At 29.8% G+C, this 24,861-nt stretch overlaps 1 protein-coding gene and 1 pseudogene across 4 annotated transcripts in view; one reads left to right on the top strand and one right to left on the bottom strand.

Moving 5' to 3' along the window:
* Positions 1–2,388: 2,388 nt before the first annotated feature.
* Positions 2,389–24,861, bottom strand: part of LOC145185924 (dnaJ homolog subfamily C member 13-like) — a 31,851-nt gene continuing 9,378 nt past the window's right edge. For all 4 annotated transcript variants that reach the window (XM_090099137.1, XM_090099136.1, XM_090099138.1 and 1 more), the window contains exons 28-63: positions 19,824–20,072; positions 19,634–19,741; positions 19,322–19,524; positions 19,086–19,170; positions 18,914–18,979; positions 18,493–18,581; positions 18,351–18,396; positions 18,181–18,262; positions 17,941–18,095; positions 17,343–17,462; positions 17,086–17,198; positions 16,925–17,003; positions 16,693–16,831; positions 13,297–13,481; positions 12,932–13,123; positions 12,749–12,832; positions 12,484–12,579; positions 12,238–12,301; positions 12,052–12,155; positions 11,603–11,716; positions 11,323–11,433; positions 10,312–10,365; positions 8,490–8,619; positions 8,204–8,295; positions 8,005–8,104; positions 7,670–7,744; positions 7,394–7,594; positions 7,189–7,270; positions 6,868–6,910; positions 4,638–4,733; positions 4,440–4,517; positions 4,284–4,355; positions 4,090–4,197; positions 3,719–3,859; positions 3,207–3,347; positions 2,389–3,064 (exon numbers count right to left, since the gene is read on the bottom strand). In XM_090099137.1, coding sequence (XP_089955263.1) covers positions 2,861–3,064; positions 3,207–3,347; positions 3,719–3,859; positions 4,090–4,197; positions 4,284–4,355; positions 4,440–4,517; positions 4,638–4,733; positions 6,868–6,910; positions 7,189–7,270; positions 7,394–7,594; positions 7,670–7,744; positions 8,005–8,104; positions 8,204–8,295; positions 8,490–8,619; positions 10,312–10,365; positions 11,323–11,433; positions 11,603–11,716; positions 12,052–12,155; positions 12,238–12,301; positions 12,484–12,579; positions 12,749–12,832; positions 12,932–13,123; positions 13,297–13,481; positions 16,693–16,831; positions 16,925–17,003; positions 17,086–17,198; positions 17,343–17,462; positions 17,941–18,095; positions 18,181–18,262; positions 18,351–18,396; positions 18,493–18,581; positions 18,914–18,979; positions 19,086–19,170; positions 19,322–19,524; positions 19,634–19,741; positions 19,824–20,072 — 4,101 coding nt within the window. In that variant the 3' untranslated portion in view covers positions 2,389–2,860. The remainder of the gene's footprint in view (positions 3,065–3,206; positions 3,348–3,718; positions 3,860–4,089; positions 4,198–4,283; positions 4,356–4,439; positions 4,518–4,637; positions 4,734–6,867; positions 6,911–7,188; positions 7,271–7,393; positions 7,595–7,669; positions 7,745–8,004; positions 8,105–8,203; positions 8,296–8,489; positions 8,620–10,311; positions 10,366–11,322; positions 11,434–11,602; positions 11,717–12,051; positions 12,156–12,237; positions 12,302–12,483; positions 12,580–12,748; positions 12,833–12,931; positions 13,124–13,296; positions 13,482–16,692; positions 16,832–16,924; positions 17,004–17,085; positions 17,199–17,342; positions 17,463–17,940; positions 18,096–18,180; positions 18,263–18,350; positions 18,397–18,492; positions 18,582–18,913; positions 18,980–19,085; positions 19,171–19,321; positions 19,525–19,633; positions 19,742–19,823; positions 20,073–24,861) is intronic.
* LOC149883849 (uncharacterized) lies at positions 21,970–23,839 on the top strand (annotated as a pseudogene).

Raw genomic sequence — 24,861 nt, 5'->3', positions numbered from 1 at the left:
CACCTAATGTTTTCTAAGGAGTGATTTCGGCAAGTGTGAAGGGCATAGTTTGAAGGCCATGTGATTCCACAAAATGTGATAATCAGTATTCCACATATATCGCGTCTTTGTTTATAAACAGTGTGCACCAGTTAGTAGACTGGGTTCTAAAAAAATTCTAACGGTAAGATAAACAAAAGCGCTCTTCAACTGGCCAGACTGTATTTTATGACTATGATAATATTGATAGCTAATAACATCGTCATGTAGTCTATCAAGCTGATTATTTTTAGTTTTAGTACTAGTTTTTAAAAGAAATTGAATTTCAATATCTATATAACTTTTAACTAGCAGACTTTATAAAAAAACAAATGATATATGTTCGAACTTTATTTTCTATTTAACAAAGTATACTAACAATACTATTATATAACCCTATTTTAATGCTAAAGATTGTACTCTTTTGCAATTTTTTGTTTGGTTAAAGAATAGGAAATAATAGATCCAGAGAACTCAACTCTTAAACCCATAACCAACGCTAAATTTGATGGATAAAGGCAGAATGAGTGTTGGGGTGGAAAGGGTGGTGAAAGTCTTTGGTTAAAAGAGAAACCTTTATTAACCTTTTACTGATGGTCTATTAGGATTAAGTACTCCAATTAATATGGACAGCTTACTACAGAAAATTACTTTAAGAACACTGATTAAAGGCTAACTAAATATAAACAAAATAACGGTAAATTATAGATAAGAGTACAAAATTGTTTATGACTACATTTTAAATTTTATGTCCCCTGTTTTAAACTCGTTACAAGTTTATTGTCGATTAACTTTGCCGCTCATTAAAAATCTGGATAATTAAAAAATCGAATAATGCTGTTGTAATTGAACTAGGATTAAGTACACTCCACGAATGGATGCCTCTTGTGTATATGCTTTAAATGCCGCTTGTGCATATGTTTCAGGTAAGAGGTAGGTGTACTGCTGGTGAGAGCAAGGAGAGTGCATTGCAGCTGTTTTAAAAAGAAAGAACGATCTTGTACAAAAAATGAAGACTGAGTTAGAACTCATTGCAGATGTGCCAAAAACAGATGGTAAATAAAAAATGAAGAAAACACGGCCAGGAAAGTACTTTGTAACATGAAAATGTATCAAAGTTTCAAGATCTGGGTCCAATTCTTCACAAAAGTTTGGAGACAGTTATTTGCGTATTTTCATGCATAAATGCTATCGATCTTAAATAGCTTGAGAAGTACACAAGAAAAATAACAGCTACAGAGTTTTCAAAGGTACTTCAGGAAGTCTGGAGGGCCGGAATAATAATATTTTATTAATAAATGCTAATAAATTATAAACCAACATTCTCGTAAATATGGTGGTCAGCCAATATTTACAGCCACAGAAGATATATTTAAGCCATACACTATAAAATTTTCTGAATATGGCTTTCCTTGGATGCTTAAGTAAGAAGCAGAAATAGGAACAACAGTGATTGAGGAATGCTTTATTAAAGAAAGCTTAACAGTATACCACTTGAAAATAAGTAGAACTATGACGAAACCAATTGTAATCATGATGCAGGCAAGAAAATAATTGTTAAAAACCATGGATGTAAATATGCTAAACGTGTCATAAATTTAACAAAAGCCTCAGTCTCTGTAATGTTTTGTGCTAAAATAATTTATTACTATGATTATATGATATAATCGACCAATGACGTGAAATTTAAGAACTATTATAAATTCAAAAGTTTTTATTGTTTTGTTTTTTTTTAATTTTATAATTATTCTTAATTAATGTGTGATTGGTAGTGGTAATTACTGCGCACACCAAAAGAGTTTTTTTAGGAAAAAGGCTTTTGCTCTTTTAGTTCATTTAAACTTAATATGTAATAAGGGTCCTAAGTTTAAGCCCCAATTCTTTTATAGATGCGCTATTTAGCAGAAATTAAGTTTTTTGTAAAAAATACTGAATTTATTCGGTGGGGAATTTCTCTTGATGAGTGTTCAAATGTATTTACTACGCTAACAATAATTGTTATAAAGGTTTTAACCTTAATTCTAACGAATTAAAAGCAACAAGATGAATCTTTTATTTTAATGAAAATTCTCCTTAATTTGTGAAGTTAAATCGCAGAACTTTGATATTGTAAAGTTTGCTGCCCTATCAACTGTAAAATGAGTATGAATTTTTTGTTTCTTTCAAAACTAGTGAATGGAATTTATTTGTTGCTTTCATTTGTAGTAAGCCAACGTGTTTTGTTTCAATGATTAACGATTTTCAAAATCGTTTTATGTCGATCATAAACGCGATGCATTCAAAAAATAAAAAAGCGTGAATTTTTGTAAATTTCCGGGAACATTTGTCACGCAAAAAATTTCTTTATTTTCAAAAATCAACTCAATTTCATAAAGTTTAAAACTATTTTATTTGAATCAATTAAAAATAACAAATTTTAGTTAAGGTTATTAAAATTTTTTACAATTTAAAAAAAAAAAATGCACGCACAAAAATACTTTTAGCTAAAACAACAGCGACAGACATTTGATTTGTTCTGAGAGAAATATGATAGATAAAAAAAAGACAACAGTAATTGAAAAGCGCCATTTTGAAAGCTTATCCACTCCATTAACACCATATCTGACGTGTGTGAAAGCACAAAAATCGTTTTTATTACAAAATACAAGTACTGACGTTATATTTTTTGAGAAAAAGCAGAAATATACGCCATCGCCTTTTGAAAGAATACAAAAAAAACTTTCGCCTTTGCATCAAATGCTTCACTTGAAATTTTCTACATCAAATAATTTATTTATAGCAATCCTACTTTTGAATTTACAAAACTTATAAACCTTCAAGTGGAAATAAAAATCTGAAAAAATTAACTAAAAAAATCGTCACTTTTATCGATTGGGGGAGGTTTATTCATCGATGCTGGCAAGGAAGTCGGACCTTGCGTAAGATAACCAGCGGTGGCTACTGGACCTGTTAAATAACCAGCATGTTGCTTGTCATTTAAGAAAAGATCGTGCATTTGATCTCTGAAAGAAGGCCAGATAGTTGATGCCTCTAAGATTTGGTTAACCTGAAAAATAGATTTTCATTCAAATAAATCGTATCGATTTTAATGGTGATTAATATTGTTGGTGACCTGTTTTCATAGTAAACATTTCAAATTCATACTTAAAATAATTAAAATCTACACATACGGATTAAAAGTAATATACCTGTTCCCCATAATTGGTATCCCGGATCATAGCCTTTAGGGCTTTAACAATTTGAGCTTTTGTACCAGAAGGATTTTTTATGCCAGTTAACTGACTATCCAGTATATTTAATAAAAACTTTACCAAGTCTGTTCGGATCGCCTGAAAAACGAAAGAACTTTCGATGAACTAAGATTGTGAAAATAATTCAAAGATAAGACAATTACGGGGTTCATTATACAGTTAGAAAAGTTTGAAAATCCTCATTTGCAAACAATTACAATTTGTGTTCTTAAACCTTTCAGTAAAAAAGCTAGAAATTCCCAACTTTTTTTTTTGCACACCAAAAATGCTGATTAGTAATGTTAAAAATATCTTATCACAGCATCAATCAATAATTACTACTTTTTTCACCAGCCAGTGAAAAAAATCTTTTTAATATCATCAGACTACCCGTTTACAAATTTATCTCAAAATGACGATCGCTTTTTTTTTTTTTTTTTTTTTGCGAAATTACAATAAAAACAGCTCACCTGCGCTACAAGCTCGGTGTTACTTCTTTCAAACATCCTGCTCAATGTTTCTGCAGCTAGACTCATAACGTCCTGGCGCGATCGCATAGCCACAATCATTAGTCGAATGCTATCTGTTTGTGACATTGTCCGAACACATAACTATGATGTAAATTATAAATCTTTACTACTTGAAAAAATTAATAAAAACAATAGAAATAAAAAAACAAAAAAAATCACACATTGTTGTTGGGTTCATGAATTTATCAGAAGCTTCTTTTGAAAGATTGCTAAAAAAATTAAAAACCAAACTCTCTGTGGAGGAAAATGAAAAGAAATTTTTCAACTTGCAATTTATGACATTATACAGGAGTATATGTAGAAAGACCTACCTCGTTATTTGATAGGACATGAACAACTTGCAGTGCATATTTAGGTATAGAATTATTGGTAGAGCCCATTACTTGAAAGATTTGAGGTAGGTGACCAAGGGCTGGTACCTGAAAATACCCAAAAAAACAATAAGATCTTTACATTCAAATAGTTAAAAAAAAATAGACCAAACATCAACCCTTAAATTTTTAACCTGGTCAGCTAGTGGAGGTTGGGCACTAAACAAGGAAACAATCGCTTGAGTAACAATCTCAATATGCTCATTCTATGAGAAAAATACTTATTTTATGAGAAAAATTAAATTTTTTAATCAAAGTATTTAAGCTGAAAGAAGTAGAAAGTATCTTACTGTATTTAATGGTTTTGTTGATAAGCTTACAAACTTGTCCATAAGTGAAACCATAAACTCCTTTGGCTTCCTTAGCACCTTGTAAATATCAAATGAAATATTTAGCACCTTATTAATATCAAATAAAATATTTAAAACAACAAAACTGTAAAAAAATTTTATAACTTGCAAAATATTGAAGACTAAAGGAAAGTTTACCCAATTAGGTTGGGCAACAAAGAGTCTGAGGAAGACACCACCAACAACAAATTCTTCTAAGACATCATCCAAAGTGATGTAGAAATTATCAGGAAGCTAAAAAAGATCCAAACAAAGAAAATACAGTACTTAAATATTACTATATGTGCATGTGTATTTATGAAAAACATGACATATACAGTATTGGACCAAACATTTGCAACCAACATCGAACAATGCTAAAAAGTGTTCCTAATTTTACATGTCTTAAAAACGAAACAAACTATACTACCACAGCAAACAGTTCAGGAGTCTGGAGTCATAGCATGCCATGACATGAGCAATCAGCTGACAGGTGACAGCACACAGGCAGAATTTCGTTGACAAGTGCCATTTTGCAGCGGACAAAACAAGTGCAACTTTTTCTTAAGTCTGGTCTGTGTCAACGTCACAGAAGTTTTTCAATAATTAAATGAAGTATCCAGAAGCATGCAGAAGCTTCCAGAAGTTTCCAGAAGAAGCATCTGGAAGCATCCAGTAGCATCCAGAAATATCCAGAAACATTCAGAAGCATCCAGAAGCTTCCAGAAGCATCGAAAAGAAGCATCTAGAATCTTCCAGAACAGGTTCACACAGGTTCATTTTACTATATGAGACATGTAAATCGACATGTAATTCAGTCAGTATATGGAAGTCAATCAGTCAGTATTATCAAGACAGTTTATCGAAGTGAGTTTTATCAAAGTGTTTTATCGAAGAACATCAATACAAGAAGTGAAATACAACAAGTGTTTCATTACATCAATATAGTCCACATCCAACCAAGACGTTGTGTTCCACAGAGCATTATTGTATCATCACAAGGTAAATGTAACACGGTAAGCCTTGAGAAGCGTGATTATTTATTTTTACTATTTTTATGACTTCAAGTGCAAAAATGGCTCCCGACAGTCTTGGATTGGAACTAAGAAAGAAAATTATTGGCGATTATGTAAGTGGAATGTCACAAAAAAGTATTTGTGATAAATATTGCATGAAAAAATGGACCGTATCAAGACTATGTTCCAAATATCGATCTACGGGAAAGTTGGCAGCAGAAAACAAAGGTGGAAGACCGCGTTCCACCACTTCTAGAGAGGATTCTATGATCGTCAGATCCGTTAAAAAGGGATCCCTGGATATCATCAGTCGAGATACAAAAGCAATTAGAGCTGCCTGTATCGGACCGAACAATCAGACGACATGCTGTTGAAGCCGGATTGTTTTCTCGACGCCCTGCAAAGAAACCGCTGATTTCACTAAAAAACCAGAAGAAAAGACTCCTGTTTGCTACATATCATATTGACTGGAATGTGCAGAAATGGCGAACTGTCCTGTTCAGTGATGAATCGAAGTTCAACATCATTAGGAGCGATGGCATTTGCCGTGTACGTCGACCGGCCGGAAAACGCCTTGATTTACGTTACTGCCATAAGACCGTGAAGCATGGTGGAGGCAATGTAATGGTCTGGGAGTGTTTTTCTGCTAACAGTCTCGGTCCAATACATCAAAACAATGGAACAATGGACCGTTTCATGTATAAAAATATCCTGAAAGATGTTATGTTACCTCATGGTGAATGGAATATGCCAATAAAATGGGTTTTTCAGCAAGACAACGATCCGAAACACACTGCAAAAGTAGTCAAGCAGTGGTTTCAAGACAACCACTTATCGGTGATGGATAGGCCGCCTCAATCTCCGGATCTCAACCCTATCGAGAACCTGTGGGAGATCGTCAACCGCAGAATTAATCGTGAAGGTGTTCGTAATAAGGATCAACTGTTTGAACAAATCCAAAAGGCCTGGGCAGCGATTCCACAAAGTTTCATTGATCACCTGATCTATGCCTTGAAGATGCAAGGCTGTGATCAACAACAAAGGATTCGCCACAAAATATTGATAGCGAAATACAGCTTGGTCAACATTTTGTCGAGTTGCACTTGCTTTGTCCAGAAGGAAATCACTTTTTTAATACTTTTGATTAATTTGTTAATTTTTGTGTACAAATAATGAACTTTGTGATGAATAAAACTTGAAGAACTTTGTCTCTAAACAGTTACATAGGTATTTCTCTAAATTGAAAAAATGCAGCACTTTTATATAAACAAACTAAATTAGCATTATTTGGTTGCAAATGTTTTGTCCAATACTGTATATGTATGTATTTATGAAAAGCATGACACATATAGAATAAAAAAATTGTCTATTACTTTCCATGTTACATATGGGTCGTCCTTTTGAACAAAGAAGTGTCTAAAACAAATTGGAGTTTTACAAAGTATGAATACTTTGATACTTGAACATCAAAGTATTTATACTTTGATACAAAGTTATTAAAAACCAAAACATTAAAAACCAAAACATTAAAAAATTGCTAAAGATTTTTAAAGTAGTATTATTTAAAAAAATCTAATATACTAAACTATTACAATAAACATTAAGAAATTATTATAATAGACAGAGGTCATTGAACTTTCAATTTTGATTATTGTATTTTAAACAACCGATCATAAAAAAGCTTAATAACTTACTTATCTTTCATATCTTTTGCAGTGGATGATACCTTGTCTCTTGCATCATCATTCCATATAAGTTCAGGGTTTTCATGGTTTGCTAAAATATATAAACTTAAAAGTTTAATTTTTAAATATTTTTCTGATAGCAAAAATGGCAAGAACATTTCATCACAGTTTTTGCATTGTGAAAATGTAATTATGAGTGAAAATCATATTGTACCTTCAAACATGTGTACAGATGCATCTGGACTGTCTCTCATTGCATCCATAAATATAGAAGGTAGAAACTTGGACAACACAATTTTTACACGAGGCCCAATTAACTTGTCAGCCATCATTTTTGAAAAAAGTTCTGATGTCCTTGTTCTTACTGCAGCATTTGTTGAGTTACAGAATAAATCAAGTAAGTAGACCAAAGCTCCTAAATTTATATCAAAATTTTATAAGAATAGAATAAAATAAAATTTCAAATTAAAACCAGCAAAAAAAGTGTTACCTTTTGACATTGCTTCTTTAACAATTTTTGTATTAGACATAAGCGCATATAATGTATCCAATACTAATAGACAAGCTGAAGAAAACAATTGAATAACTATATGAAGCAAATTTTTTATTTTTTTAATGTTGTTTTTGTATATCATATTTTACTATTTAACCACTCTTTGCAGAAGCCTATGTTTTGTAGTATTCTTGTCAAAAAGTAAATACTGATATTGACTATTTACATCTTTTTAAAAATCTATTCTCCTGAAAAGTGCTGTTGGTGTCAAGTCTTACATATATTTTCTTAAAACTATAAATGTAATGTAAAAATTATGCTAAGTTACTTACAAGTGGGTAGAGTGTGAAGAGTCAACAGAAGATAAGCAAGCACATCAGCATCAGCAATGTTAGCCACACATTTACCATTACCAGTAACACTTGATATAACCTTTAAAAAACTTGAACAATTATGACAATTACTATCAATACAATATTCACAAAATAGTTTTATAAATGGACATTCAAAAAAAAAAAAAAAAAGTTAAACCTCTAATGCAAGCTTTTGTAGTTTTTCAGCACCTGTCAACCGAAGTAGTGAAAATAACAGCTTAAAATGCCCAACACACCTCACTTCAACACCTGTAAATTGAAAAACCTTTCTTTGTGTTAAATTATTATAAAAAAATGAAAGTAGATAATGAATGTAAACTTTGTAGACCTGTATAGTGTGCAGAAATTTAGTAACAATTCAAACTAAGTGTTATAGAACCTATTAGAGGAAATATATCTAAATTAATAAGCAACTTGCTACTTTACTGAAATCTTGTGGCTACCTGAATTTCCTTTGATAACATTTCTCAGCGCTTCAAGTGCCATACCAATCTTTTCTAAACGTAAGATGTGAGCACTTGATTTACTTGTATCAATGTCAGAAGCAGTTAAAGCCATCAAAGAGTGGAGATACTAAAATTAAAAAAATTTGTTCTTACATGGTGACTATCATTTACAGACTAAAGACTAAAGCAACAAAGTTTGAGATCTTCTTCATCAACATGTTAATTTCATTTTTATCGCCATGTTAATTTCATTTTTATAACCATGGTAATGCATATCATTTTTATAACCATGGTAAAGCATATCATTTTTTTAAATTTCAAGATAAAAAGCAAGTAAATCTTTTTTTATAGTTAAAATTTAAAACAATAATGAATTTAAGAAGTTGCACTAGATGATTTTCTGTTAATACATAAACTGTAAAATTTTGATCATGCCATTAAATGTTTATTAAAAAATTGTTGTTAACATATCCCTAATGTTCAGTGGATCATAATGTAAACTTAATGTCATCAGCTTAAACAAAAAATTAACCAAAAAAGGCAATTATGACTGATAAGTTTTAGCTTATTAGAGATTTAGTAGATTAACTTATTTGTTAATTTATGTTCATTTTTGAATATCATTAATTTGAATATAATTATATTTAAAATATTAGAATTATTATAATACGCTATTCAAAAAAAGGTTATTGTAACTGGCTGAGGATTTTTGTTATTTTTTCTAAAAACACAAAAACTGATTTCCTTTAAAAACATGTTTCGGTTTTTGCTTGTTTTTTTCCTCCTTTCAATAATAATTTAGTTAACATATAAAAAATGTTTAATTTGTATGATTAAATAACAAATTAAACATTTTTTTAAAACTTGCATTTCAATTGTCCCTTCCTCACCTATTTCTGTAGATGCCATAAGAATCTTAAATACTTTTTTTTTATATATATAGAAAACTAGTTTATTTTTTCCTTTTAGATTGCAAAATTATTCATTATTACGAGATGTAATATAAATTTGATTTGTTTACTACGCCACAAAGGATCAGTAGATTGTATATAACAGTCAAATAAAAGTAATAAGGTAAAATGCAAATATATCAGAATACCCTCAATGTAAGTTGTAACTTTTTGCCTTACGGTCTTTAACTAATAAACTTATTTAAAAAAGTATATCAAAAATTCACTCCTTTAATAACTGATTATCACTCTTACTATCTCTTCTGACCTTCTTCTGAACAATTTTATATTACTCAAATACCATGAGTTTGTTCATAGATGACCCAATAATTTTGTTGCAACCCTAACAATCTACCAAGGAATGAAAGAGTTTTGGGCTCTCTTATAAATAGAATGGCCATGTGAAGAGCTGGCTGGTGAGCAAAAAAACCTTTATCAACTTTACAATATCAAAAAACTACACCTCAAAATCTTCATATTCTAAAAAAGCTTCTGACAGTATTTACTCAAGCTGGATATATCAAAAGAAATGATATTATTAAAAAGATTGAGATTTGAATATAAAAAAGAAAAGAACTCTTTTTTCTAATTTTGGAAAAAAAATAAAGAAATACACCCTATTAAATTCATTACAATATTTTAATGATTATAAATTAGTACTTTCTGATAAAAAAAAAAAAAAAAAACAGGCCTAAGCAATTAAAAATTTTCCTGTTCTGATATAAAAATTCCAATTTTTATTTTACATTTAGCCATTTAATGTTGGTCAAACAATCGAGATATCAATTTATAGAAATTTAGATTATAAAAATTGGTAATCTTTCAAAAATCTAAAAATATGCCAAAAATAAATTACTTATGATTAATACCTGAGCTTGTGAACCCAAATAATCCAGTAACGCACTACCAAAACTATGAGGATCCTAAAAAATAAACAGTGTTAACACTTTATCTTGAGTTTTAACATCAAATTTTTTTTTGAAGAATTATTAAGCTTAATTCAAACATTTAAAGGTGAAACTTCAAGTGCATGATGAAATTAAAACTCAAAGTGCACGATTAAAAATAATTGTTAACATGACTCCATTTAAATTATTGTTGACAATCTAAGGTATGCCTATGAATTTTGAAGTCAAGTTGTAAGTTTATTTTCCAGTAAATATTCCAAAAATAACACTCCTGATGACTATAAGAAAATTTATCTGTGATAAATTTTTCTTTATTTTCAGAACTATAAAAAATAATGGTTAACTTAACTTATATACTTCATTTTGTATATTTACACTTTACTTTGAGTTTTGTGTATAATATACTTCACTTTGAGTTTTAAATTTTAGTTAATATTTAGAAGAATTTGAAAAGATCTCTGCATTTTCAAGAAAATGATATAAAAAAATCCAATGTAAGATTAGTATTCCATAGTCTGGAACGACTCTTGAAAATTGAGTGAATCACTTCTTGTTCATTGAAAATTTCCAGTGTAGAGCTATCAACATCAATGAATTTTCCAATGTGATAAAACACTACATGTGCTTTAAGAGTTTGAGGTGAGAGGCTTTGGACTCTTAAATATTCTTAGTCAAATGATTGCTCAAAACATGCAGAGGCATCATCTTTACATTTGCAAAGTGTCAACAAACCCTCAAGCTTGAAAGTACAATGATGCACACTTTTTCTCCAAGCCAGCTCAGTAAAAGATTCATGAACAGGTTGTTGACAATTCCTAACAGAAGATGATATCAATTGGTGGGACAATTTTCAAAATGTATGTTTTGTTAGGCTCAGGATAGTTTATCCTTAATCAAGTAGACCTGAAAAGAATCAACATTTTTCAAATAACTAGATTTGCAAAGAATAGTAGAAAAGCTTAGAACTCAAACCTGTAGTGGGAATGTCGGCTGCTCATTATAAACTCGAACAAAAATTTCACCCACAACTAACTCTTTACTGTGAATAGTAAATACAAACTCTGCACCAAACCCTTGATCTTTCTAAAATATTTAAATAAGTTACCTAAAAAGAATACTTATACTTTCTGATGTTTCAAAAATTAAAATCCTTGTTGAGAATTCAAAAACTCATTCATTTTATAAACTCATGATTAAAGATTAGAGAAACTTAATATAATCAAATAGAATTTACAATAATGAAATTATTTACCAAGTCAATTTTTTCTTTTTGATTTGCTTCTAAATAATCAGTAAGTTCAGCTCTTGTACCATTGTCCCATATCAAATATGGGTTCTCAGTGTTTGAGTTTAATAACTTTAATATCTTAAATAAAATAAACAGTAAAAAATAAAAAATAAAAAAATATTGAAACTTAAAAAAGATAATAAAGAGCTTGCTTAAAAAAAAAAAAAAAAGGATTTCTTGCTGATGTGAAACATTTCTTTAACTATTAAAAAAAAAAAAAGAAAAGAAAGCTTTAAAAAAAGACTTACAGCTTTAATAAAAACTTAAAGTAAAAAAAACAACTTAAAGTTCAAAGACTTAAATAAGATTTAAAAAAAACTAAGATTTAAATTTTTATATTTAGATTATGTTGTAGAAGTTGTATGTTAAAGAAACCTTTGCTTTTTAGCTTCAATCAAATTAATTATGATCACCTCATGTGGCTCTTCTTTGCCTAATTTTCGTGCAACAAATGGGGTCAGCATTGCACGAAGTGCTTTTTGCACAGCTGGATTTTCTGGAGTTGCTAACTCACCCTCTAAAAAATCCAAGCAATTGCATTTAAATTTACATGAAAAACAATTTTTTAAATCTAAATATGGAAGGAACAAAAAGATTACCTAAATAACCTGCCATTCTAGCTAATGCTTTAATGCTTAACCTTGCAAGATTGTTTGACACTTCCTAAATAAGAAACAAAATTTTCAACAATCATTAGTTGAATAGTAGAATTTTCACATAAATCTTTTGTGACTTTAACTTATAATTGAATAATTTTCTTTAATCAGCTGTAAAACAAGTAAAATCATTGAATATTTAGTTGTAAAAAAAGGTTCCTTTTAAAATAAAGTAATGAAAATATTTACTTGTTGATTAGAGTCAGTACATGCATCAACTCCACTCTCAGCAAGAGTGTAATCATATTTAAATAAGAACTGAAGAAGATGCCATAATGCTCCTGACTAAAATAGTTTTGTGAAACTATTAATAAATTAAGAAACCCATAACACATAACATAAAAAGTATGAATTCATTTTTATACTTTAGCAAAAGACATATAAAACATTTTTTAATTCAACATTTTGAAAAGACTGTAAAAAACAAAAAATGTAGGCTTAAAAAAAATGTTACTTGGAGTAAATGTGTTTGCAGCCAGAAATCTACAGAAAAACTTGAGATGCATTCAGCAATAATACAACTAAGACTTGTCAATTTCTAAATAGAAAATGACAAAATGTTATTATGTTAGGATATTAGCAGAGCTGTCATTACAAAAACAAATAAAATTATCTTAAAATTTAAAATAAATAAAACCTTAAAATTTAAAATCTTGCACATGTCTTTTACAATACTTGGTAGCTCAGTTATCTTTTCTTGACAACCTTCAAACTGAGCAGCAACAGCGTAACAGCGAGTTACATGTGAGCAAATTTGCACTGGAAGATCATTTGGTGTTGTTGACTGATTCAAAATACCAACACAACGAGAATAAGCTTCTTGAAGTACCTTTAAACATAAAACTTTAAACATATATTCTTGTATTCTTACACTCTTCATATATTCTTATATTCTTGTATTTTCTTATGATAGGAACAAAATACTTTTGTATTTTTTGTATGAGAGCAACAAAATACTTTACTTATACAAAAAATAGCAAAAGACAAAGAAATAATTTAGACCTCAATTCCATCCTCTCTACGCAGCTCTTCCGCATTTAGTGCTGAACAGTTCACTGTGTGATAAGCAAGCTCACAAGCTGCAGGGAGCACAGGTGTATCTTTAGCAAACAACTGTGAATCAATTGTCTCCATTTGAATTGTTTTAATAAGCATTGGATAGCCAGCATACTTGTATGGTTGTAAAACTGCAAAAAGTGTTTTTAAAAAAAACATTAAAGTTAAAAATCAAAAGTAAAACCAATTTATGATCAACTACAAAAGTTCTAAGAACTTTAATAATTATGATTAAAAAAAAGATTCTTTCAAAACCCTAATTACAGAAATTTTTAGGAAATAATGTATATACACCTAACCGCAAAATTAACGCACCACTTGTAAGTTCCAACTTATTTTGAAGAATATTATGTATTTCCCGGACTTATCAATTACAAAGATGATAAAAATGTTTGTTACATCATTTGTAGGTTTTATTTGGTTTCCCAGGTTTAATTTTAGCATTATAAAATTATATTATAAAATTATATTATAAAATTATATTATAAAATTATATTATAAAATTATAGCAGCTTTTCATAAATAGCATGCTTTGCTGTAATTAAACCTCACTTCCAAAAGAAAAGTATGTTTTGGATTTAAATTGTTTTAACAGTAGAAAAGATAAATATCATTTGAGTAACACATCTGTTCGTAATGCGGCGTTCTTGACAAAATTTAAGTCGTGATAAATGTGTTTCAATTGTTACTTTGTCCAATGAAGGATTAACAAATTGCGAACTTGGTAGAAGATTTGGAATTTCTCATACAACAGTCAGTAGGGTTCTACAAAGGTTTTTGTAGAAAGCAATGATCATGCTAGATGACTTGGTCATCTAGCATGATCATTGCTTTCTACAAAAACCTTTGTAGAACCCTACAAAGGTTAATGTTTCAAACACTGAGAGAATGGTTCACTAATGCACAAAATCTCCAAATACAACTTGCTGAGGTTCATGGAACTGTTAGTCAAAATACCATAAGAAGACTTCGTGCTTTAAATTTAACACCTCAGACAGCAGCTACTGGTCTCAGATTGTCTGTAGACCACCGAAAAAACAGATTGGCTTTTGCAAGGAGGCATATGAATTGGGAAAAACATGATTGGGGACAGGTCTTATTTACAGATGAGTCAAGGTTTTGCCTTGTAAGTTCTGATCACCATCCAAAAGTGTAAAAAAAAAACAAATGAAAGACAATTCGCTTGTAACATTTGAGAAACCACTTTATATGGAGGTGGCTCATTGGTATGGGGCAGAATATTTTTAACAGCTCGCACAGAGCTTTTCATTGTTGATGGTGGACATCTGACTTCTCAATGACACATAGCAGACATTTTAGAACCTTTTGTGGTACCTTTTGCATCGTACATTGGAGATGGACTCTTATGCAGGATAATGCTAGACTACATACAGCACATATTGTTGCTGAATACTTAAATAATGCTAATATTCAAGTTTTGGAGTGGCCAGCTTGCAGTCCAGATATGAACCCAATAGAGCATCTTTGGGACATAATGGGACACCGTGTTAAAAGCCAACATCCACCACCTAACAGCCTAGATAAGGTGAGAAAAAGTCTTATACATGTGTGGGAAAGTATCCCTCAAGAAATGTTTAGATCTCTAAATGAAATTATGCTGTAATAACATCAAGATGTGGTAACACTAGTTATTGATGTCAAATTAATGTTTCAATTTAAACTTACTGTGCATAACAATAATAATCATTTTCCCTTATCTTGTTAAATGAACCATATTTTTGGTTTTAGTTTTTTTTTCACCATGCTCAAAGTGAATTTTATTATTATCATCGACATAATTGTGTTCATGTGTTCTATTCTTAATGTTTGTCAAAAAAATATGATAACACCTGATGACTAAAAAATGAGACAACTTTAAAATTGTTATTATAGCCATAGTTACATAGCTATCAAATTTAATTTAAAATAAATTTATAAACAATTATATGATATTTAAAAAAATGTATATATTGGTTTTCAATAATATCATTAAAAGCAATTCGACCTAGACAAACTGAAGTCATTGAGGCATAACGTTTTGCCACTTCCGGATCCATTTTGTTAAGACAATTCACGATACGCCGTTTGAGTTGAGGAATGGTTCTTGCTTGCCAATTAGCCTCGTAGACTAAGTGTTTCAACTGACCCCAAAAGTCCTCAATTGGTCGACCTTCTGGTACATTGGGTGGAATTTTTACCTTGGGCAGGTATTTGATGTTATTGGCATCGAGAAAAGAAACCACTTCATTTGCATAGTGCGAGCTAGCTAAATCTGGCCAGAACAAGTATTCTTCATTTTTATAATATTCATCAATGAAGGGTGTTAACCGCTTGCGGAGACATCCGATGTATGCTTGTTTGTTGATTGCCTGGCTACTTTCAAAAAACATTGGTTTTGAAGTCCCTTTGGGCAATATAATCAAAGAGACTAGCACCTTTTCCTCGTACTTTTTCTTTCTTTTGAATTTGACGTCGCTAGTTGTAGATGACACATTGCTAGAATAGAAGCCATCGTTGCCAGCCAATGTTGTATTTGCATATGTGAAATATGATTCATCATTCAAGACAAAATCAAAATTCCTAAAATTGCGATATATATGCCGACACAAAGGTTTGATTCGAGCTAGTTGGCTTTCGCTTCGATGTGGAATCTTTTTCTTCTTTTAATATCTAATATTTGTCTTGTTTTTAAGAATTTTAGATATATACGATTGGTCACAATCGAATCTTCGAGCTACTTGACGTTGTGAAACACCGTGATGATGATCAAATGCTTTTTTCAATTGGTCTATGTGCTTTTTGTCCTTTTTTTTCACCTTTGGACCGCTTCCTTTTTTTCGTTAATGGCCTAAATTTTTATCTACACATTCTAGAGCACGATACATGGTTGCTTTTGATGCTCCTTCATCTAGAAAGTGTTTTACTGTAAAGATTTTCGGCTTTTCCAGATGCGAATTTCTAAATTGGCAAATGCGTTTTCTTAGGTCTTCTTGCAAACTTGTTTTATACGGAGCCATTTTATTTAACATTTTAAAACTATAATATAATTTTAATAGAGTATTAAATTCCCTATAAGTATACTAATTTATTTCAATTGCATGATTATGAATAGCATACATATATTGATTTAAATTTTGTCTCATTTTTTAGTCATCAGGTGTTAATATTGACTACAATTAAAGTAAATCAAAATGTAAAAGTGGTGCGTTAATTTTGCAGTTAAGTGCATTTAGTGTTAGTATATCAAACTAAATTTTTTAAAATAATAACCATGCTATCTGGATGCAAATTGGGAGCAGCAATAGTTTACATTATTTTTAAAATGCTAAAGTAAAAGCATACCATCTTTATATCTTTTAAACAATATACTTTGCGCTTGAAGAATTAAAGTAATATTTGAGGGATCAGGACCACTAACATTTTTTTTAGCAGCTTTGCTACACAAATACTCATAGGCTTTTGCCACTTGTTCAAAGATTTCCTAAAGAAGAATAAGTACTTATACTCAGTTAATAATAATTATAGAAATTCAAATATAAATAAATAAAACCTAACTAAATATAGATATATTTACTCTTCCTTCAGGATTTTTGTCAGGGTGATACTTTTGTGCCATCTTGAAATATGCTTTTCGAATTGCAGCATCATTATGTCTGAAATTATTAAGTGAAAAATACATAGCACTTAAATTCCTCTGGATATTCTTTTGAAAAAAAAAATTTTTTATTTTATTACTGATTGCCTGCAGGTAGCCCAAGAATTTCATAAGCTTGGTCTGATGAAAAGGTTGAAGGTTTCTTTTCCACTTCACTTTTCCAAGCATCTAAAATATCCTTCAGCAACTTGACCTAGAAATTTAAACAAGACATTAACAAAAGACAAAAATAAAAAATACAAACTTTAAAGGATCAAATTACTATTCAAAAGCCACATAAAAAATATTATTCAAAAGTCACATAAAAATCTTGACTAAGGAGGAAAAAATATCATACTGGTTCCTGAATGGGCCAATCTGGATACTTAAGTGTATCACATAAATGGCGAAGATAATATATATTACAAAATAATTCATTTTCCAATTGTGGATATTGGATTGTAGGGATTGGACAATACTAAAGAAAAGATTAAGTAAAATGTTAACTAAGTTTTATAAAGCATGATTATTTCAAAAAAAAAAGTTCATTAGAAGTAAAAGCCCTAATTCAAAAAATAATCCATGATAAATATGCTCTAAGACATGATTAAACAAAATTTAGCTATCATTATAGAGTAGCAGCTCATAATTTGTTACAAACAGTTGATTTGATTTATAATTATTAGAAACAACACAACTAGAACAAAAACTTTCATATATATTTTTAAAAAAAAACACATTTTGATTGGTTTTTAACAATATGTAATGTTTTTTAAATTATAAGCAATTAAATTAATGATTTAACCATCAAAGTTTTTCAATGGTAATAGCTAGTACTGTTTTTAATAGTGTTTTTTTTCTAGTTGAAAACTATGAGCAATTCAAGTAAATAATTTAAAAAGCATTCTCTTTTAGCACCAATGGTTATTTGCATTAAAAAAACCTATTGATTTCACCTGATATAATGCTCGAACATTGCTCTGCAGCCTGGGTGAAAAGTCAGCAATGTGAGATGCAATTTTTTCAATAGCCATTCTTCGCATTTCACTGTTCCAAATAGCTTCTGGCGTTTCAAACTCACCCAAAAAAATCTGGGCAAACTTTTCAGCTCCTAATAGTTTAGTAAGCTTTAATTAAATTATTGATTAATAGAATGTAAAAAATTGCAAATAACATTGCAATTATCACGTATATACCATAATTTTCAAGGAACCAGATCATAGCTTCTGGGAGAATAGGGCCAAGAATACTACGTTGAAGCATCTCTTTTGGTAGATTCTAAATTATAAGCAGAAATGCAAGAATTTTCATAGCAATAAGATGTTAAGAATGACAAAAACAATAATATAGACAAACTAAAACTGACCTCCTCAGGTTTAAAAGCTTGCTTCAAATGGGCTTCAACTAAAAATCTATATAAAAAAAAGATAAATAAAAAAACCATGTTAATAAGGAGTGCAATTTAAACCTTATTTTTTCCAAATAAGCTAGTTAGTTAGTCAACATACTTGCCAATTGGTATAACATTTGAACCTGTGTACATCATAATAAAAAAAAAAATTCCAGTCATATAGAGGCGGGGCATCACTGGATTATCCTAAATTAAATTTAAAAAACTAAAAAAAAAACCAACGCAACATCCTTTCAAGTTTAAAAAATATTTCTCAAAATAAAAAAAAACATATGTACTGTATATATAATGGTGTATAAGTCAGCCATCTATTTTTAACTGAAAGGAGTAGTCTAATATTTTATAACCAATAAGTTGAGGTATATTTTCCACATTTTCATCTTCTTACTTTTTTAAGGAATATTTTTGAGCCATTCTAATTGTTATGTCTCAACTTACACACTGTTATATAGGGTATTAAAAAACAAACATTAATTATGTATTTATTATTGATAAATAATTATTTAAAAAGTACTTACCACCATAATGTCAGTTATTAGTATTGCAACTTTTTCAACAATGACAGGATCAAATGTCAGTAGAAGCTATAAAAATTTATACTTTTTCACTTTCATTTTACACTTTAGAACCAAAAAAAAAACAACAAAAAACTTTAAGACAAATCATTAAAATATAAAACACAGCAAAGACCTGCACAATATGTGGAAGACAGGAAGCTTCTGATAACATTCTCTTTGCTCTTGGTAATGGTCGAACAATAGCACCATCAACATCTCTAGAAAAATTAAATCAATGATAGCAAACAATTTTACTTTAGAGTAAGAACAATTTCAAGATAACAAAGTAAAAAACTTTTTACCTAAATAAAATTAGCAATATTGTTTTTAAAGAAATAAAACAAGATTAAATATAAAATTGAGGCACACTTGTTTGGGAAAAGTTCGCATATCATAATAAGCATATTTAAACAGTTGATTGCAAGGTCAGATTCATTCATAATAGCTATCCCAGTAGCAGAGAGACACCACTTTAGTTGTGGAATAAGACTTAATGGGCGCCAACCATCCATTCCTTGGGCCCAACATCTTGTTGTTGATTTTAATGTACCTTCTATCCAAAGATCTTTCATCTTAAAAAAAAAAAATTAAAACTTAGGTGCTGCATTGTTAGATGTCAATTTATAAACTAAAATTTCATTTCAACAAAAACAAATCCAAATTATTCTTTAAACTTATTACTTCAGGGAAACTAAATGGACCACGCCTTTCCTTTTCTGAATTACCAAAATACCATTCTTTTTCAGCGTGAGATTTTAACATATCAACAGAAGCTTCAATCATAGTAGTCTAAAAATTTTTCAGATTGATAAGGATATTTTAATCAAAATATCAAGAAAAATAGCAAAGCTTATTTTAAAAAAAAGTTTACCTGCAGTGGAACTGTAGCTCGAGATACATGTAAATGAGCTAATACAACAAGTTCCACTAAAATACGAATACCTCCTGCATCCAAAAATTGTTTTACATTAGATTTATTCTTTAAAAGCTCTTTGATAAAGAGTAACAGACGATCACGCTCCAGTTTGTCAGTTGATCGTTCGAGCATTCCAACAATGTAAACAGTGTCATGAAAAGATCCAATTTCTTCAAAGCATTTACCATAAACCTTAGCCATAGCCTATTAGAAAGCAAAACAATTTTTATTTTTTTCATTCTGATACTCTCTATGCTAAATGTTTATGTTTTAAATGATTGATTTCATTCTCTATACTAAATGTCTGTGAGCTCGTCCTTGATTTGTGGTTTTTATCCTCAAATGTGGTTTATTATTTGTGGTATTAAGAGTAAATTAAAACTTAACACAGATAAAAAACCTCAAATCAAGGATGAGCTTACAGAGGTTCTGAACAGAAAATCTAATTTACTATTTTCACTTTTTTAATTTGTTTAAATTCTCCTTAACAACTTCTCATAAAATTTACTAATTAAAAATTTCTAAAAATATAAAAAACTAAACATAGGGTAATTCCATGTCAATTGAGCCAGGCCATGTCACCATACATCTCAGATTTTGCTGATTTTTATGCAGTTGAGAGTACTTAGTAAAACAAGAAGTTCTTGGAAATTTTAGCTTCTAGCTCCAAGAGGATCCTGAAATATGATCATTTTACTTTCAACTGATCTGGCCAGGCCCCTCTTGTCCTCTCAGAATTGAGACCTTTGTTTAAAGGTTCCAAGTCACATTGCTTTTAAAATATTTGATGTTTTGACTTAAAAATTTGTACCTGGCTATTTTCAGGGTTGAAGAATCCAATAAAATAATCAATATTATAAAAAAATATTTTTAAGCACCTGTAATTCTCAATTTAAATAAATTTAGACAACTTTTTATATACCTGATTTTGATGCTCAAGAAACCTGCGTGGCCTTGATGATATCAAAAAAAAATATTTTACACATTATTTTAAATTTTATGATCTTTCAGAAAACATAAGAATTTTGATCTGCAAGTATATGGATTTCCATATATGGATAACAGGGCACAGGCCCCACCTTTTTGTAGCGGAATCTTGCAATACATTTTCCACTACCTTTCAGACTAGCTAGAGCTATCAAAATTTCTGTATTTATATAGTGTCAATAAACTAGCATTTTAAAATTAAAAAAGAGCCCAAGACACTAGGGGAGGGAGCTGGGGGCATGTGCCCCACTTTTTTGAGCAGAATCTTGAGATGGATTTTTCACTATCTTCCAGACAAGCTGCAGCTCTGAAACTTTCAGCATTTGTGTAGTCCTGATGAAAATGAGTTAAAATTGTTTCAGGTCAGACAACCAGATGGTCCATGGGGCTGGGGTACCTGGGACCATGCCCCACTTTTTTCTCAAAAAAAAATTATTATTTTTTATTTGACTTATTTAAGATAACTTTAAAACTAGCCTTAAAATTTTTTTTCTTAGATTTTCATTTTTAAACATTTCTTTGATAACATTGCTTCCCAAATTTTTGTGATTTATATTTGTTCCATTTGGTTTTGATCATTCTATGTTCAATAATCTTTCTTAAAATGTTTTAATAAACTTAATGTTTATAAGAATTTTGATTTGCATGTATAAGATTAAAAACAGTCTAAAGTAATGATTTTAACAGAATTTTATTTTGTATAAATTAAAATTTGAATTAAAAAAGATGAATATATTTTGCTAATTCTAAAATGGTAACAGCAAGTTGTTAACAGAAACAAAAAACATCCTGTCATTACACTAGTATAGAAGAAATTTGTTACCTATAAAAGTCATCATTAACATTTTTAACATTAACAAAGTGAGTATAATTAAACTTTGTGAAAAGGAAACTTTCTTTTTGTCAAAGTAAGATAAAAGAAATCAATCACTGTTTAGTTTTGTATTACCATGGTGATTGCTTAAGTTGCTTTCATTAAATTAATTACTATTGGTTTCTCAGTTTAAATTAATCTCAGATTGTTTTTAGTGTTACAGTAAGAATGGATTCATATGATTAGGGAAGAAGAACTGAAACATAAAATTCCTCATACAAAAATTATTGACAAAAGTAAATGTAATGATCTAGACAAACTAACAGCAGAAATAAAAGAAAAGTTAATTGTTTCTGACCAAAAAACTAAAATTCAGTTGTTAACATTTATACCCGAATCTTGGTCAAGAAATTTTGCTGCAAGATGTTTCAACGTCACTATATACCAAATTAAAGAAGCGCGCAAACTAAAGAAAATAAGTGGGGTTTTTTCAGTTCCAGGCATTAAGAAAGGAAAAATATTTTCAGAAATAACATTAAATAGAGTCAACAATATATACCATGATGACAAATTTACTAGACAAATGCCTGGTAAAAAAGATTACGTAAGTATTGGTAGAAAACAACACATGCAAAAGCGCCTTATTTTATGTAATCTTAAAGAACTTTATGTTTCTTTTAAAACTAAATATCCTCAAGAAGTTATTGGATTTTCTAAGTTTTGCAGTTTAAGACCAAAATGGTGTATAACTGTTGGAGCATCAGGCACTCATTCTGTTTGTGTATGTACCCTCCATCAAAATGCAATACTCTTGACCAATGCTATACAAATAAAATGTACTTACAAAGATCTGATGACAAAAGTTGTTTGTGATGTGACAAGTAACAAGTGCATGGTTCATCGATGTCCAAACTGTCCAGGTATAGTTTCTTTAAAGAAGTTTTTGGATCCACAACTAATTGACAATGACGAGGAGGTGTCATTCAATCAGTGGCAGAAAAAGACAGAACAACATTGATCTATCCGATAACAACAATGGAAGAATACAAATTGATGTTGTCAGAGGCAATAAACAAGTTAACAGCTCTTTCCTACATTGCAAAATGTCAAGCAAGATACCTAAAGCAACAAAAGGAAAATTTAGCAAAAGACTGCTGCTATTGTCTTAGGTGACTTTGCAGAAAACTTCACTTTTGTGATTCAAGATGAAATCCAAAGTTACCATTGGTGCAAAAGTCAATGCACATTGCACCCCGTTGCCCTCTATTTATTAAACGAAAATGATCAACTTGAAGGAAAATTGTTTTGCTTCATGTCAGAAGATAATGAGCATGACACTGGTTTTGTGTATGAAGTTCAAACACAAATAGTTAACTATTTAAAAGAATATCATCCTAAAATTTCAAAGATTCCTTATTTTTCTGATGGTTGTGCTGCACAGTATAAAAATCACTAAAACCTTTACAATATCTGTCTCCATAAAAATGATTTTGACATTGATGCAGAGTGGACATTTTTTGCTACAAGTCATGGTAAGTCACCATGTGATGGTATTGGTGGCACTGTAAAATGATTAACTACAAATGCAAGTCTACAAAGGCCCATAAATGACCAGATATTGAATTGTAACAAAATGTTTGACTACTGTACTAACAATATTAAAGGGATTATTTTTTTCAAGATTGAAAAAGAAAGACTGACAGAATTGCGCACCACTTTGAAAACACATTTTGAGCTAAGTAGAACAATTCCTGGAACTAGGAGCTATCATCAATTTAAACCAGAATCTGTAGATACTATTAGCTTTAAACGAACAAGTGAAGATGTTCATATAACAGGCATTTTTTCTTTTTCTGGTATTCAAATTTCTCAAAATGATGAGCAAATTAACATTGATGCCTTGAAATTGGATGAATTCATTATGTGTAAATATGATGCGTTTGATTGGATTGGTATGATCAACGAAATTGATAATATAGAGCAAGATGTTATGGTAACATTTATGCACTCGCATGGCCCTTTTAATAAACTTTTCTGGCCAGCTAGAGTAGATGAGTGTTGGATGCCAATTACCAACATAACTTGTATAATTGATGCACCTGTAACAACAAATGGACATTTTTATACTTTGACCGTCGATGCATCTAAGCTAATCTTAACATTATCTTGACTTTCTTTTTTTTGTATTTTATTTTGTAAATAATGAAGTAAAACGAAACAAGTATAAAGCAATAAAAAATTTTTAATACAATATTTTCAAAGTTAATCTTAAATTTAAGACACATTTATGTTTAAAAAAAAAAAAATTTTTTTGTCAAAAAAAAAGATTCCGCTACAAAAAGGTGGGGCCTGTGCCCTGTTATCCATATATGGAAATCCATATACTTGCAGATCAAAATTCTTATGTTTTCTGAAAGATCATAAAATTTAAAATAATGTGTAAAATATTTTTTTTTGATATCATCAAGGCCACGCAGGTTTCTTGAGCATCAAAATCAGGTATATAAAAAGTTGTCTAAATTTATTTAAATTGAGAATTACAGGTGCTTAAAAATATTTTTTTATAATATTGATTATTTCATTGGATTCTTCAACCCTGAAAATAGCCAGGTACAAATTTTTAAGTCAAAACATCAAATATTTTAAAAGCAATGTGACTTGGAACCTTTAAACAAAGGTCTCAATTCTGAGAGGACAAGAGGGGCCTGGCCAGATCAGTTGAAAGTAAAATGATCATATTTCAGGATCCTCTTGGAGCTAGAAGCTAAAATTTCCAAGAACTTCTTGTTTTACTAAGTACTCTCAACTGTATAAAAATCAGCAAAATCTGAGATGTATGGTGACATGGCCTGGCTCAATTGACATGGAATTACGCCATACTTTTATTTCTGTATATAAGTGTTATTCCTTTATTGCAAAAAATAAGTTTGTTTAAACATAAATCTATTCATCATTGTTAAAAGATATTGCTTTTTTTTTTATTTCTAACACAAAGCAGCATCATATAATTAAGAAACAAAAATTTTTTTCAAGATAGTTTGTTTCATATTTTAAATAATTTTTAAAGATAAAAATGGTTTATAGCAACTTTCATTTAAAAAAAGATTTTTTTGCAAGCACTTAAAAAAAAAAATCAAAACTCTGAAAAATGGAAATTTATAAAAATAAATTTAAGAAACAGAAACTGAAATA

This window comes from Hydra viridissima, unplaced genomic scaffold (assembly GCF_058129835.1).
Source record: "Hydra viridissima isolate aposymbiotic clone 2 unplaced genomic scaffold, HvirCarnegie_v1 scaffold_9, whole genome shotgun sequence".
NCBI lineage: Eukaryota > Metazoa > Cnidaria > Hydrozoa > Anthoathecata > Hydridae > Hydra > Hydra viridissima.
Note: the sequence above shows the minus strand (reverse complement) of the source record. Positions and strands in the feature narration are given on the sequence as shown.